General features: G+C 36.6%; 1 protein-coding gene across 1 annotated transcript in view; it reads right to left on the bottom strand.

Moving 5' to 3' along the window:
* Positions 1–4348: 4348 nt before the first annotated feature.
* LOC117261776 (uncharacterized) overlaps positions 4349–17192 on the bottom strand; it is a 38882-nt gene continuing 26038 nt past the window's right edge. Inside the window, exons 31-48 of the mRNA XM_078167841.1 lie at positions 16269–16507; positions 15148–15319; positions 14758–15002; positions 14467–14650; positions 14111–14306; positions 13835–14013; positions 13660–13729; positions 12341–12480; positions 12222–12253; positions 11971–12133; positions 8537–8641; positions 7998–8038; positions 7660–7782; positions 6846–6947; positions 6334–6462; positions 5782–5821; positions 5436–5562; positions 4349–5297 (exon numbers count right to left, since the gene is read on the bottom strand). Coding sequence (XP_078023967.1) covers positions 5129–5297; positions 5436–5562; positions 5782–5821; positions 6334–6462; positions 6846–6947; positions 7660–7782; positions 7998–8038; positions 8537–8641; positions 11971–12133; positions 12222–12253; positions 12341–12480; positions 13660–13729; positions 13835–14013; positions 14111–14306; positions 14467–14650; positions 14758–15002; positions 15148–15319; positions 16269–16507 — 2456 coding nt within the window. The 3' untranslated portion in view covers positions 4349–5128. The remainder of the gene's footprint in view (positions 5298–5435; positions 5563–5781; positions 5822–6333; positions 6463–6845; positions 6948–7659; positions 7783–7997; positions 8039–8536; positions 8642–11970; positions 12134–12221; positions 12254–12340; positions 12481–13659; positions 13730–13834; positions 14014–14110; positions 14307–14466; positions 14651–14757; positions 15003–15147; positions 15320–16268; positions 16508–17192) is intronic.

Below are 17192 nucleotides of genomic sequence, written 5' to 3'. Positions count from 1 at the left end.
AAAACGTTCCGGCTGGATAACGCGACAAAGATTCAGTTCCGCCAGAGCCCGCTGAACTCTTATATCTTATATAGCAAGATCCAGCTATTTATTGAACAGTTTAACCATATTAATTATCAAATCTATTAAAAAATGTTTATTATGACCAGCGATACAATTAATACAGTTTACAGACGTACAGTTTTGAATTTTTCCATTTTATGCCTCTTCGTATTTACACTAAACTAAACTTCAGAGGCAAATTTTCTTAAATGCACCAAAACTGAAAAGTAAGCATCTCCATAGTTGCCAGAAATGTTGGCGGGAGTGCGGATCTTTTATTTTTTATTTTTATTTTTTATTTTATTAGGTGATGCAGGCACAAAACAAGTGAATGACATGACGGGGACAACACTCTGTAGAAGGAAAATGAGATAATAAATAAATACACATATAAATAAAATTAAATAAAATTAAAATTAAATTAAATTAACAAGGAAATAAATCAATATAATAATAGTAGTAAAAAACAAAACAAAAAAAAACAACTCTTTCCACCTGGATCTTTTGATGTAAACCACTCTCATGTTTTTTGGAAATGTGAGAAAATAACTGTACTTTGGGAAATGGAGTAAGAAGAGCTTAAGCACATACTAAGATGTGAGGTTCCTAACAGTTGTTTTGTGCTTTATCTTTGTAAATTGTCTGAAGAAAATGTTATTGCTGGTGATTTTTTATTTATTTATTTTTTATTTAACCTTTATTTAACCAGGAGGTCCCACTGAGATTGAGCTTGAATATCTTTTAAAAGAAACCTGGCCAAAGTAGCAGCCAATCAGAACATATTTGCAATGCAGCAAATACAATGTAATACAAAAAATCCACAATAAAACACCTGTTCAAACACAGTGGCCTCTCAAGTAAAACAGGCACATGTCTCTGTCACCACATTGTTTATGATACCCTTAAATTCATTGATGGATAAGTGTTCCTAAATTTAGATCTTTTTGAATTAGCTGATCAACAATATTGATCAAAATATTGCTAGTAGCAAGCAAGAAAGCTATCACTAGGAACTGGGGTAAAGAAACACCACCAACAAAGGACCAGTGCCTAACAATTGTGGAAGAAATATTTTTAATGGAGAAACTGACACATACTGAGACTACAAGAAGCACAACTAGGGTGAAAATGGGAAAAATGAACTCTATACAAGACACAAAAAGACAACACTGGACTGGAATGATAATTAATAGATACACTAATCCTTAAGGCTGTAAAAATGTGAATTTACCCAAGCAGTTTTTATTTCAGTATTTTATTATGCTGTTATAATGGACATGTCAAAGTCACAAAACCTGTTTTGACAAAGATTTAAGTGGAAAAAAAATTCATAGGCAAATAATGTATTTTTTACTCCACATTTATTAGATAATTTTAGCTACTTGTAACTATACCACGTGGCAGATACAGATTAATAATCCAAAATATTACAAAAAATTATGATGCATTATTATATATTCAGATAAAATAAGATTGTATTGATCCCCAGGGGAAATTTACAAGCAGACAGAAGTATAAAATAGTTTAACTTGATAGCTTCAACAACAAAGTGATGTAGCCTACACATTAATGCATTAATAATTACAATACAACAGTTTTTATACATTTTTCTAAAATGGACCATATTTTATAATAACTTTCGCTACTTTTGCTAAGGTAAAAGTTCTCATTATGCAAAATGGCCTATTCCAGAATAATGTACATTATAGGGCTGTATTATAATTATTAATGCATTGAAAGTGTACATCTCTTTAATACTGAAGCTGGCAAAGTTTATACTTTATCTGTTTGTGAATTTCTCCTAGGAATCAATAAAATCATCATACCTTAATCTATAATAATACATACTACTACTACTACTACTAATAATAATAATAATAATACTAAGAATATTATTTCTTTTCCGTTCAGTTTTATTTATATGTGTAGCTGCGACAGAGAGTAAAGTGTTCTCTAATTTAAGCGGTGACATTACTGTTTCCTGTCGTGTTTAACAGCCAATGAAAGTGCTCAATGCAAAGTGCTGCCCAGAGAAGACAAAGACGTGTTGATTTTATAGCTTTTTTTTTAAGAAAAGATGGTAAAAAGAGCAGAATATTAATCTAATTCTGTAAAGTAACCAGTAACTAAAGTTATTAAAAAAATGTAGTAGAGTAAAAAGCACAATATTTGCCTCTGAACTATAACGGCATAGAAGAATAAAGTAGAAAATGGAAAAAGCACTCCGAACAGCCATGTACTACTTAATAAAGAGGTTCCAGCTTGGGTAACAATAGAAAATACTGCGATAGATCTTCCACTGTGCATGTACCTTTACTTGTCGCAACCTAAAATACTTAGAAAGTGCACACAAAATCCATTCCTTAAAAACACTCTTATAGTCTGGCATGAAGCCCACAGCTTTTTAAATTACACTCCTAAACTTTGTTGTTTCGCACCTATTTGGGGAAATGAAAACTTTAGTCCAGGAAGGCGCGACATGGGATTCAAACACTGGATGGAGAGAGGATTGTGCAAAATAAAAGATCTGTACAATGAAGGTACTCTAATGTCATTCAAACAATTGGGAGATACATTTGACATACCTGGGAAGCACCACTTTAAATACATGCAATTAAGGAGCTTCATATATTCCCAAATTAAAACCACCTCAGAACCCTCACTGTCTACCATTGAACAGTTCACGGTAAATCACTTGCATGACAGAGGTCAGATGTCAGTGTATTATGGGATATTGTTAGGAGGATCTAAAGAAAACTCTCTTTCATATTTATGTGCATGGAAAAATGATCTTCAGATAGACCTCTCTGTAGAGGATTGGGAGGAGACTTGTCTTCTGGCCCAAACTCAAACTATTAATACAAGATGCAAACTGTTACAGTATAAGTGGTTGCTCAGGACCTATATCACACCTGTCAAACTACACCATTTTAATCCCAATATACCTGACTGTTGCATCAAATGTACTGAAGAAGTTGGTACCCTGTTATATTGTATGTGGAGCTGTCGAAAGGTGCAGATATTCTGGAGAGAGGTTCTTGAACTAATCTCCAAGCTGACAGGAAGTGTTATTCCTATTGAAGCCAAGCCATGTTTGTTGCACATATACCCTGAGGATTTCCCAGCAACTGTAAAGGAACCTAAGCTAATTAATTTCTGTCTGTTACAAGCCAAACGTATGATTGCTTTAAAATGGAAGGAGACACAGAGACCCACTGCTACTCAATGGATTACAGAGATGTCATCAAACTTGGCACTGGAAAAACTGACTTACATGGCAAGAGGAAAAATTAAGGATTTTTACAAAATGTGGTCTTCTTTCTTAATCTTTATGAACAATGTAAATGTGCAAATGCCTTGAGTTGGACAAGGACTGATGCCACTACCATCACAATCCCAAGATGGTCAATAATTTGTTGCACAGCTGGAGTATTATTGTTGTGAAGTAGGGAAAGAGAAAAGGAGAATGACCGAACTATATACTTGTGATTTAAACGTTGATTTAGGAATATATGTATGTATGTGTGTGTGCATATTGAAGTTCATGGAAATGTACTGTATGTCAGTATGTAAGTATGTATATGCACATATACTATTATTATTATTGTTATTATTACTATTATGAAGAATATCATTTTATGTACCAAGGATCTTGTGTTATCGAGGGTGGGGGGATGGGGGTGTTTTATGTTTATGTATGTTTGTTTGCAAAAATGGAAAATCAATAAATAAAGTGGGGAAAAAAAGAAAATGGAAAAAGTACAAACACCTTTAAACTGTATTTAAGCACGGTATTTGAGTAAATTCACACAGTTAACTTACTTTCTATCACTGATCATTCATTACCTGATCTTCTGGCCTTGTCCTGTGGAGGGACCCTGTCTCAAAATCTAGGCCTTGCTGTGTCTTTATTGTAGTTTATATTAGACTCACAAGATGTGTATTCCTAAATAAAAATGAACTTATTCAGATTAATCCAATACCAAATGCTGCCTTAGAGGGTAAAACAGAACCTTGTTAATCCAACCAAAACAAAACAATGTGTTAGCAACAACTGATGCTCTTCAGGTTTCAATTGTGTATCTGTGTCTAAGACGAGAGACATTTGTAAATATAAAGTTTTACTTTATCTTCTGTTTATTGGGGTAAAGTCTCAATTGCAAAAAAAAAAATTTGAGTTGATTCATTACTGAAAGTGGACTCAATGTATGTGTTTGTAGGTGCCAACTGTAAATGTCTACATATCAAATAATCAAAAGTAATGCGTATTAAATAATAGATGAAATAATATATATAAAACTATGAATGATTGTGCAATATATTTTTTATTTGAAACAGAGATTCTCCTTGCTACCGACAGTGCATCATGCAAATACCTCAAGACAAAGCCACATAAAAAACAGCTGAGAAATAAAAACGAGAACAAGGATATACGATTGTCAGTAAACTTGAGAGTTTTAATGACAGATCTGCAGAAGTTTGAGTATTTGTGAGATCACCTGTGTGGATGGTGCTGTTAGAAATAATGACCAACACTCATTTAAAATTCAAATCCATGTTATTAATCTTTCCATTCCCCCGCAAACGTAATCCTTTGCCCAAGAGACTGAAAAAATGACTCTGATGTATTGTTATATTTGAGGCCACTGTGTCCTATCTGTCAAGTCATTTGCAGAAACTGAAGAGAAACCCCCTCTAAGACTGAAAACATCCCATCATACAGTTTGTATAAAGGAACATCCTCTTCAAAAGCTAAAAGAGACACCAGGACACTAATATGTGCTGTCATCACAGGGCACTATGTGGACCTGCTGCCCTGACAATAAATGAGAAAGTGATGACAAGTTTAAGAGCACAAGTAGACAGTTTCCAGAGGTGTAGAAATTTCAGACCACAACATGTCTGCTGTTTAAAAGGTTTAACTTATTTGCCCTTTTTGGGGACTGCTGGAAACAGAGAGGTGTGTGTCTTCTTTACATATTGAGTCTTGACTCTAATAGTTTTTGGAGAGGAATTGTTAGAGTTAATAAAAGTATATTAGTTAGATTTTCCCTTTAATTAAGTTCAGTGTTGTCAAGCAAAATGTTTACTCATTCACACATTCAGTGATTTGGCAACCACACTTGTCAACTGAAACGTAGGAGTGCTTTATCTTGCTGCCGTCACTGCAGGTCAGCTCCACTTCCCTCTTACTAGTGGCCATCTCTCGACAGCAGGAGCATGAATGCATCATACGGTTGGACTCCGCAGAGTACCTGTGAGAAGAGACAGTTTCGGACAGGATCGGTGTCAGTCACCTGTTGTTCAACGTTAACGATTATCTTATGACTTCACATGAAAACTGAACAGGTGGTTTTGGCATGATTGAGAAATTGGTTTGTCACAAATCTCACATTGATGAGGACGCTCCGCAGGATCCTGCACAGGCTGTGATTTCCACTTTCTCAGCTGACCTGCAGTTATTTGCCTGCAGGTAGGTGGTGTTCCTGGTCAATTCACAGGGGGCTTTGACAGAAGTACCTGTGAATGACAGGAATAACTTTTTCATCTTGCTCCAACAGTACAAGTTTTGGCTCTGTTTTTATGCAGCAATATAGGTTTTGATCAACCAGATGTAATTAATCAAAATAATAGATTTTAGCTGCATCCCTACATTTCTCAACAGCAGGCAAGTTAAGAGTAACAGAGGATGACAGTGAAATTGTGTAATCTGAATACATTTTAAGGACTCATACTTACAAGTTTTGCAACAACCATTCTTGTCCGTTTGTTCAGTTCCCTGTGATAAAGACAATATGGATTGTAAAATATGCAGAGAGACGACAGTAATGGATATCGAGTTACACTTGAGTCACTTATATTACTGGTACTTTTGCAGTGCAGAGCAGTCTGTGGTGTTGGGTTCCTGTGTGTGTGTGTTTATGAGTATGTATGCAAATGTAAAGGAGCCATGTGAGGGTGGTTAAAAGAGGAAAGGCAAAAAAATAAAACTAAAAATTGGAAAGGTGTGCTTAAAAAAAATCTCAGTTTTAATGATCTAAAACTCTGTTTGTGTGTATAAATAGTGTAATGTATGTTTTCACAAATGTCTGTATATGTGTAGACAAGGCCTGAATCAAAAGCCTAATATGAGGAATGTTATGCGCATGCTGTACAATGCATTGGCAGAAACAGTAGAACTGACCTCATATCGTACAGATTGGATAAAAAGTGCACTGTAAGATAAGCCAGCATCAGTTCAGTTATTAGCAAAAATGCTAGCTACCAGGAAAGAGATGAGATCACACTCACAGGAACACAGTTCTTTGGATCAAATGGAGGACATATTTCTTGTCTTTCCGTGGTTATGAAGTCATCCTTCACCTTGTGGCATTCATAGTTGGTACAGTTGTCATCTGGTGGTGACCAAGACTCAGAAGGCTGTCAGGTATAAAAGAGGTCGATTAGTAAACATGAACAAAACAGACTATTCAATTTGTCTGTTTTGGATTATGAGGATGTTATATTCAGAAAAGCAGCTGACTACACTACACTACACTAAAATCACTGGACGTTGTCTACCACTCAACCCTAAGGTTTATAACAGGTGATTCTTACAGCACCCATCACTGCCACCTTTACTGAAAGGTTGGCTGGTCACATTTGGGTGTGAGCCAGCATTGGTATTTGTTCATTTATCAAGCTTTGATGCTTCCACCCTACATTTCATCACTCTTAACCTTGACCTCACATAATCCTGGTACTCGTTCACAGAATAGGATGTTGCTTCACACTCCCATGTGTTTCCATTACGCTGTACTTACTTTAATAACTATCGGAGAAGGGAAGCTTGAGTGCTGCATGACACAGCTCGTCTTCTTACATTTTCCACAACAGTGTTCAGGTATGTTTTCATACACATAGCCCTGTTGAAAAGAAAAGCACATATCAATATGGTCCTGCAACCTAAATTAATTAAAGATATATATATATATATATATATATATATATATATACATAATTAGTAGAATTTACATATTGCTTTCTCTCATAAGGGCAGTGTCATCTAAAGTACAAAAAAACCCTTTCTCCTACTTATCCCAAAGTGGTTTCTAGCCATTTGGATGTGCAAAGGTTTGAGATATCCATCCCTGAGATTCCTGCAGTTTAGACCATCAACAGTGGACAATTTCTTCAATAGAAACACCACAAACTCAATTTACATTCACCTTCATTGTTTTTGGTTGGCTGCAGAAATCTCAGACACAAATGTCTGAAACCCTGAATAAGTAAAACGAAAACTTTTGCATGAGTAGATACTAGATGCAACATGGATAAGTGAAAAAAGTAATTATTGTATTTTTTTGTTTTTTTTAAGCAATGGTATCATGAGTCATCACCTGACTGCATTCCCAACACTGACATCTTCAAACCTATCATCAATAATAAATTCTGCAACAGCGACTGTTACACAGATGAGCAGAACACTTCTTATAAAATTCTGAAAGTGAAGCATTTCAGTGAGTGACCCTAGATTCTGCATGCAGTGTCACGTTAAAAGTTTTTGTGTAAAATATATACCTTGACTGGCTTGAAATCATCAAAACTGCAATGCTTTTAAAAGACATGCAAACGTACCTCTGTGCAATATTCTACACACTGCGCCACAAAACATTGTTGGGCGTTCAACTTGCTGCTGGGATCCTCATTTTCAGTACAGTAGCATGTTTCACATAGGCTTTTGGAGAAGTTCATACCGGGCTGCAAACGATAAAACGTAAAATTTGAGCCATATTTTATATAAAGATCAGCAAAACAAATGTAAATGCAGAAGAATGGTGAGCTATAATGAACTTAAATACTATTTAGATTATACTTAATTTATAGTGTACTAAATTTAAAGACAACAGAGTTTTAGTAGCACTTGAACAGTCAGGTATATATCTTAAAAATACATACAGTGTATTATTCCTTACCTTGTACTCAGTATCATTGAAGACACAGACACCCTTGGGTACTAGAAAAAAAATGTTAATAAATTACCTTGAAGGCTGAGTTTTGTTTTAAAGGAGCAGTGTGTAAGATTTAGATGGATTTAGTGGCATCTAGTGGTGAGGATTACAGATTGCAACCAGCTGAAACAGGTCTCTGATTAAAACTGGGGGAAAAAAAAACATGGAATAAAGTGGTTTCATGTTACGAATCAGTGTTTCTCTGACGCTGTTCAGCTCATCCCAGACAGGCTGCTAGCCTAGTGCTTACTAATGTGTGCTCACCCTAGTTCTGATCCAGACTTTCAGGAGGGAGTCGAATTTTCCGCAAAGGTGTCTTCCTCCCCAAAATTAACAGACCCAGCAATTTAAACCAGTAAAATTAATTAATTAATTAATTAAAGCATACTTTTTACATAATACTTAATTTCTGCTAATATATTACGCTAAATCCTCCACACTGGACCTTTAAGTCTTTCACAAACTAACAGTAAATGGAACTGAAACTTATATCCACAGCTTACCACACCGGGAAGATGGACAGCAAGTGTCATTTGAGATGTGGATCTCCAACTGAAATCCTGGTTTGCACTTCTGTTGTGGCAACAAACAGCGGCTCCTATCACATTCTGTTGGTTGTAAGGTAAGACATTTGAAGGGTTTGTGAGTAGAACAGAAAATTACACCAAGATAACCAGAACAGTAACAAACATTTTGAAATGATGAAATGAAACTGCTTCCATCCTGATGTATGTTTTATAATGCAGACTGCTGTCCCAAAATAACTGAAATTATGAGAGGTTTTCCTGAAAAACAGGAGATTAATTGTTACATAACTTACAATAATTATTAAGTAACTGAATAAACACTATTTTTAACTGATTTACTGACATATTCAAAGTGCTTTCTTATCCAGTAATTTCAGATATAGACTGTTTATATCACTCTCAGTAGGTTGAATGACAAAAACACCCATTAAGGAAACACTTTATTTGAATGGCGCGCCTACAGATGGTTTATAGAGTATTTGTAACATTTCAACAGCTTTTTAGTTGAGATGCAACTGTTATACTTTGCTTGCAGATGTTAAACATTTTTAGCTATAGAGTACATGTGCCAATCGAACATACCTATATATTCTCATAAAAATTTTGTTCAGCTTGAACCATTACTCAACCAAAGCTGCATAGGTTGAGTCAAGTTCAACTAAATTACTCTGAGAATACGAAGGTACATTAATGAATCGCCACATATATTCTATAGATAATATGTTAAACATTGACCAAGGTTCCCACACATTTTTACCAATAAATTTACAAAACTTTTCCAAACTTTTCTATAATATTTTCAGCTATTTCAATGACTTTATCTAGGCAAAAATGGGAAGGCTTATATAGTAATACAGCCATAGATTATTAAAAATGCACTTTGTAGGCATTTACGGAAAAGCCAACTGCTAGCGCTTGCTAACTTTACATGCTTGTAAGCCATTTCCACCTCTGCAGCTGCATGTGCCAACTTCCAGTAGACCAGACCCGCACATATGATCACGTTGCAAGATGTCAAGACCATGCCAATTTTTGGGGGACAGGAAACTAGGGATGCACCGAAATGAAAATTTGTGGCCGAAGCCGAATAAAATTAAACGCTTGGCCGAATACCATATCCAGAATGCCGTTGTATAGTTTTTCATTAGTTTTTGCAGATGAACCTCCTCCAGATTAGTGTTGTCACGGTACCAAAATTGGGACCCACAGTATGATACCAGTGAAAGTATCATGGTTCTGAGTAGTATCACGATACCACAGCAAAAAATAGGCAAATGTGGCTTTTGTCATTTATAAAAAGATAAATCACTTTTCTATAGGCCTAATACAAAAATGATATTTCAATGGAATAAATTATTTATTGACTTATTCATACTTCAAAAACAGCATCAATAAGTGATTAAAATCAACCAGCCACTCTCCTCCTCTGATAAATAAAGAACAGTCCCTAAAGTGCGATGAGGTTTGTGGGCCATTACCTGCCACAAAGAAAGATTTGTGAACGGCTCGTTTCTCCTCTGACACGACACATACCTGTGTGCCGCCACGGCACGGATATTCAGGTACTTTTGGGCAGCCATGACAACAAGAAGAGGAAATTATTAGACCTGGAGCCTTCTCCGTCGCTGGTAAGCCGTTATCTTGCGCCACGGAGACTATGGCCACAGCGGCGTATCGAGTGCCGTTATTGGACGGCGCATGGACACTCAGCCTCTTGCGACTGGACTTTGAACTTCCCACAGTAGTGGTACCTGAGGTACCATAGTACTACGGTACTCCAACATTATGGTAGGCTATCATATGTACGGTGGTGTTTTAGTACCGCGGTCTACCGTTGGTACCAGTATACCCTGCAACACTACTCTAGATAGTTCAGTATTACATTCTTTGCAAACCACTTTTCTTCTATCACTCTCCAACACTTTGAAATATCACCACACTGCCGACATTTTACTCTGTCCGTCACCACACGCTGTTTGATTGCGTCATCAAACACGCCACTATTATTCGGCCTTGCTTTTCACTTATTCCACCGAATACCAAATGTGTTGTTTTTTTTTTTTGCAATATTCGGCCGAGTATATTCGGTTACCGAATATACGGTACATCCCTACAGAAAACCAAAGATGTTGTCGATGTCAATGTAATTTGATATGTATTGGGATTGTAATCATGACAAGTTATTATGTATTTCTTACTTGTTAAACAAGTTCTTTTTACGGACACTTCTACTGATTGTTTTGTGACCTTGCCTGAACCTGAGCCTATGTGTGCCTTAATAAAATAATGCTAATCACAGTCATGTCCCTCCAGTCCTCCCCCATCTCAGTGGATCACTGACCCAAAACAGAGGGTGGATATTTCATGTAAAGATATCTGGATCACAATACCTATGATTCAATCCAAAAATATAAATGGACTGAATCACCAGGTATTGTTGGGCTGTGTGTTGTCTGTAAATAATCAACCTCTTAAAAGCCAATTTTTTGATCTATTGGCTGAGATTTAGTTGGAGACGACAGTTTGATGCTGCTATACTGAATGACTGTACTGCTGCAGCCTCCCATTCAGGCTAACGTTAGCTGTCTGTCAGTAGTAACTGTCACCAGCATCATTTAGTGATTTATCACACTCAGTGAATATTCGCATAGTCTTAAATCTCAGTGTGAAAGCCTTGTTTAACTGGCTACAGCTTTTTGGCATTTTCTTGTTTTTCTCCTCATGTGACAGCTTGATTCTTTCCACCAAATGGAACACCAGATGACAACGCTGGTCTGGTCTATGTGAATCATGTGATACTAATGACGTTTCAAAAGTCAAACAGTGCGGCAGTAGATTATAGAGTATTACGTATTTTGTGAAATGTTAAAAATGTTTTAGAATTTTTATGAACATATTTTTAAAAAACAGACAACATTGAAAACATTTCAAAACATTCTGTTATTTCCAGGCCTGGAAAACTGTTTTGCCAATTTCAAAACCTTTCTGCAAATCTATGAACCCTGATCTACAAAATAAAGTTGAACGTTTAAACTGCTGAATCTCAACTAATGAGCTGTAAATGTTACAAATACACTCTATAAGCTATCTGTTGATGGACCATCCAAATAAAGTGTTGAAAACAACACCTCTCCAAAATAGTTTCAACAAAAACTGAAGATTACAATCTCCCTTAAGTTTTTTAGCATTTCTTTTAGGAATGTTGGGCATTTAAGCAAGGAGGACCTACTAAACTGGCGGCATCTGAGTGTATTTTCTCTTAATTTTGATATTACACAAACAAGGAAGGAAGATATTATCCAACTTTTTTCAAAAGCTGAGGAAAACTGGTATTTAAATCATCGTTGTTGTTTTTTTAAAGATTAGAGTAACACATTTTGTCAGCAGATGTGGCACTTGGAATCACTCACCACAGGTCATTCTCTCACAGCAGTCCACTGTGCGATTCACCAGCACCTCACCCTCCTCAGTACAGGTTACTGGTTTTTGAGTGGGGCATGTGACAGGCTTACACTGAACAGTGTCCTCATCACAAACACACTGCTGACAGCCACTCCGCCAAGTCTCACCAGGCTGTTTGAGAGATGGAACAAAGTTTGTGTCGTAACAGCAACAAATTCTTTGTGAATAATGTTAACTAGTCATGTATTGTAGCATTTACCTGTTTAGGTTGTCCATCAGGTCCGGTGCAACCTAAAACAATAAAAACAATTAGTTTATTTGAACATTAAGTCATTCACAAAGAATAAGATATTTCTTTACATCAGAAAAAGCTCTTACAGGTGGAGACGCAATGGTCAGACTTTGGACTGAAAAGAATCATCCCCTCTGGGCAGTAACATCCCTCCGTGAGGCCATTGCAAGCTTCGTTTTGGTCACCATTTTTTTCTAGGCATTGTTGTGCGTACCGCTCATTGTATCTAAATATGGAGACAATTGATGATGAAATTATTTCAGAGAGAATTATTAATGTATAATGCAGTGAAAACACAAAGTATCGATTGTTTTGGGGGGGGGTTTGCCCAGTAGCAGCATGGCTCTAGAAATAGCACTGTTGGTCCAGACTGAAACATTTCAACAACTATTTGTTTGATTGCCATGAAATTTGTACAGGTATTCATGGTCCTCAGAGGATGAATCCACAAAACAGTTGATATTTGCTGTTTTAAGTGGATTGTCTCAAAACTATTTGGTGGATTACAGTGCCATTTGGTACAAACTTTCATGACTCTTGGGGCCTTTTCACACCTGAAATTCCAAACCAGTTTTGCATTTTTGTTCCATTTTTATACATTTTAACTGGTTAGTTTTGGTTTCATATTGCAATTATGTAAGCACACTTAATAACTATACATGACATACCTATGTCCAAGCTTCATCACCTACATAAGCCGTGTTCCCATATACTTGACATTGATTGGTTTGTAGACGGGCTCTCCTGTCGTTTTATATCCTCTCTCTTATCCTCTTGGAAAATAACTAAAACGTGTCTGAGTTTTTGTGAGATATTTTTCAACTGACTCTTTATAAAGTTGTCTACTCCTCTCCATATGCCACAGTGGCTCATTTTATTATGTTGTGTAGTTCATGAACAAACTGAAACCTACGCTGTACATTTACTACAACTTGACAACTTTACTGCTAATTTCTCCTCTGCTCTGATCGCTAACACCTATGTATGATGAGCGTAGACATCGTCACTCTCTCTGTTGCTAAACCACACACGCACACACGCACACACACACACACACACACACACACACACACACACTACACCAGTCCTAAAACTTAAACCTGCAACTTAATAGTACTCTGCTAAAACTTCCTGTAGTCTGAACCATCCAAAAATATTTTCACACCAAAAACAAACCAATTGCTGATGCTGATCAAGACCACCTCTTTTTGTTGGATCAAAGTTCAGCTGCTTGGCTCTAACCATGGTTCGGGGAGGGTTTCAAAGCTCTAATTTTGTTTGGCATTAAAGTGAAAAGTCCAAGAGTCAGGACCAAACAATGTGTGAAAGAGTCACGAGTCTTGTTAAATTATAAACTGCTCAAAACATTTGAGTCATGATATTTGTAACAGAACTGAAGGATTACCTTGCGTTGCAAGTTCGTTCAATATTTCGCTGACAAGTCTTGTAGACTTTATTTTCTGGACATTTATATTCTACAACAAGAGAAAATAGATTTAAAAATCGCTATAATGAAAAAAGATAATCGGGACATCTCAAAATAACAATGTTAGCTTTCTACTACAACTAAACCCTCTTACCGCACTCTCCGTTTGTAGCATTCCTCCAGGTTATGCAGACAGATGATTCAGCACACTGCAAGGCGTATGCCTCCATACTGGAACAACCGAAGGTGGAATTTTGCATGTGGCAAACATCAAATCTGCAGGCTTCATAAAACGGCTGTGGATGGACTTTTTTGTGGCATTCCTTAAACACACTTAGTGTACAAATAAAAAGAAAGTAGGATGTTAATCAGAGTGATACTCCAATATAAACTGATATATTGTGATAACATTTTTTCCGTAAATTCTTACTCGCTCAACAAAATTTCACAGTTAGCAGCTTTGCAGGGTCGGGGTGTAGGTGTAGGTATCGGTGTTGGAGAAGGTGGTTTCTCACAATATGGCTTATCCTTATCTGGTACTTGCCACTTTCCCATATGAGAGCATGAGGGATCTATCTGGCCGTTTGGTAATCTGCAGTCATTTTTTCTCTTATTGTCACAGGTACCTTGTGAAAGTAAATATTAACAGATTACAACCCATGTGTTACCACATTAGGTACATCCATTGACACTTTAATATTAAATCTAGCACTACTTTGTGTTTCCATCTGTGAACGTCACACAGCCCATCATTTTCTGTCCAACCAGTTGATTCTAACTGCTTACCACACTGTCCCTCTGTGTTGTTGTGGAAAAGGGAAAACGGCAATTCCACAGAGAATAAAAGCCCTTTGAACTGCACAATTGCTTCAATTTCCGGGATTCTCAAACGTAGCTCAATTCCTGTACTTGTTATGATGAAGTCATCATTGGTGTAGGTTGGGATTACCTGTGTGCCGTTAATAAACACCTGAAAAGATTGCAACATTAGTTAGGTGAAACATTTTTTCATCATCATTATCACTGTATATTCAAGTAAAATAATTAGTAAAGAAACTTCGTTAAGGCAAAATTCACCATGTTCACGGTCCCGAATATTCTATCCTGTGTAAGAATAACTTCATGGTTTTTGTAATACACGATCAAGGATTTAGCACAGGTCACAGTTCCAGAGGCGTCACAGTTTTCGTTGTTGATAAGAATCTTAAAATTGTGCCGAGGAATGATCTCTTTGACCAGTACATATGTGCAGTTTTTCTGGAAGCTGTAATACTGGCCATCAAATGACAAATAATGAGGATCTCCCCAGCCGCCGCAAATACCTGCAAATATTATTTTGAGATTTTATCGAGTGTCAAATCAAAGAACAGCTGTATATATTGCAGGTTTGTTTTGTAGTGTAGCAGTTTAAAGATGTGAATTTGAATTTGACATTTTAAATTTTAAAAGGCTTAAATTTAAACTTACATCTGCATTCATAGTGGAAACAGCAGCCTCCTTCATCGTAAACCCTGACTGGTTGGTGCCTATTTTCACATACGGGCATGGTCGATTCTTTACATGGCACATGTTCTGTTATTACTTTTCCATTCTCACATGTTGCTGTGGTGCAGTTGCTTGACCTCCAGGTATCACCGTGCTGTAAAGGACAAGGTAGTACTGTTAGTAATCTAATATCAGTAAATTAAGTATTGCATTTTGGTTGCACACAGCACACATTTATATAATTCACAAAACAAGATTATTTTACATAGATCAATGGTTATGAAATAAGCGACACGCACACGTGTTATTATCAATACCAATAATGGGTTGAAATTCTTTAATAATTATGCTGGATTTATTTGTAGATGTCCTTTAGCTACATACGAGGCACTCAGCAATGTGACATAATTTAAACTATTTTATTCATGAAGCTGTTTACTTTGTTAATATAATAATACCTTGTTTTGTTAATTTGTACATTGTGAGTTGGTCTTATGGTGTGTTTGAATGTGTTTTTATGTTGTCTGTTAATGTGATGTGTGAAAAGACTCCAGGAAGAATAGCCTCTGTTTGATTAGGCTACTGGGGACCCTTAAAAGAAAAAATAAAACTGAATTAAACAAGGTTAGTGGTTCGCACTGTTGCCTCAAAGCATGAGGATTCTGGGTTCAAACCCACTGTCCAGCAGGGGCCCTTCTGTGTGGAGTTGTTTGCATGTTCGCTTCATGTCAGCATGGGTTTTCTCTGGGTTCTCTGGCATTCTCCCACGGTCATAAACATGCAGGTTAGGTGACTTTAATTTGCCCGTAGGTGTGAATGTGAGCATGCATGGTTGTCTGTCTCTATGTGTCAGCTCTGTGATAGTCTGGTGACCTGTCCAGGGTGTACCCCGCCTCTCACCCAATGTCAGGTGGGATAGGCTCCAGCCGTATAAGAAAAAACATATGTAGTTTTGAATTTTGGAGGCAGTACATAATGACAGATTTAAAAAAAAAAAAAAAAAATGTATATATATATATACATATATATATATATATATATATATATATATATATATATTTCAAGATGATTTGTTCCTTGTTTACATAAATAAATTTACATACCTCTCTAGGTGGCTTGAGATATGAACAGTCTTTTAAAGGCTTGCTGGTGGACACTGGGATTGTGTGGGCAGTTGTTGAACTAATTTGTTCTGTAGTACTAGAACTTGTTGTGATGGTGGTAGGGGTTGGTGGAGTAGTAGAGCCACATGGTCCATGAGACTTTTCAACACCGCATGTCAAATTGCAATATGCAGTGAAACACCAGCCTTCTCCATCAGACTTATGATATATGCGGCTATCTGTATGAGAATGAAACCAAGGCAGTGAGATCAAAATGGCTGAAGATGTGAGAAAACAAATTGTGTATCAGGGCTACAGTTATCTTTACAATGCAACTTTTGTGAATACAAATTTAAGTACATTAATGGGGCTGCCGTGGCTCAGGAGACACAGCGGATTGATCACTTATGTGGAGTTTGATGGTTTGATTCATGTTGAAGTATCCATAGGCAAGATACTGAACCTCAATTTGCTCCTAGTGAGTGTGAATGAGTGTTAATGTTTAACTGATGCAGGTGGTACTGTGTATGGTAGCCTTGGCCACCACTGTATGACTGCCTGCAGCGTAAAAGTGGACAAAAGACTATAAAGGCGCTTTAAAAAAACAAAGTTCTTTTTACCATTTGATGTTTTATAAATGAACAATTAAATGTAAAGTCTATGTAAGGCATAAATCTAAATTTACTCGAGAATATCATACATAGTTCCTTTATTAATACAGATCCAACTGTCAAACTATGCATTTGTGCCCACTTATCCCTCCACTGTGTAGGCGCCATGAAGGGCGACCAAACAGGAAGAGTCGCTACTATTGACAGATGTTAAAAACATTCCATTAACAGAAAAATGAGGTGCATGTACTGCTGATACGCACAACAACTTGACCACATTTTGGTTAGTTTTTTTTAACCATAATCCAGAGGG

This window comes from Epinephelus lanceolatus, chromosome 5 (genome assembly GCF_041903045.1).
Source record: "Epinephelus lanceolatus isolate andai-2023 chromosome 5, ASM4190304v1, whole genome shotgun sequence".
In the NCBI taxonomy this organism is placed as follows: Eukaryota; Metazoa; Chordata; class Actinopteri; order Perciformes; family Serranidae; genus Epinephelus; species Epinephelus lanceolatus.
The sequence above is the reverse complement of the archived record's forward strand: the minus strand, read 5'-3'. Positions and strand labels throughout refer to the sequence as shown.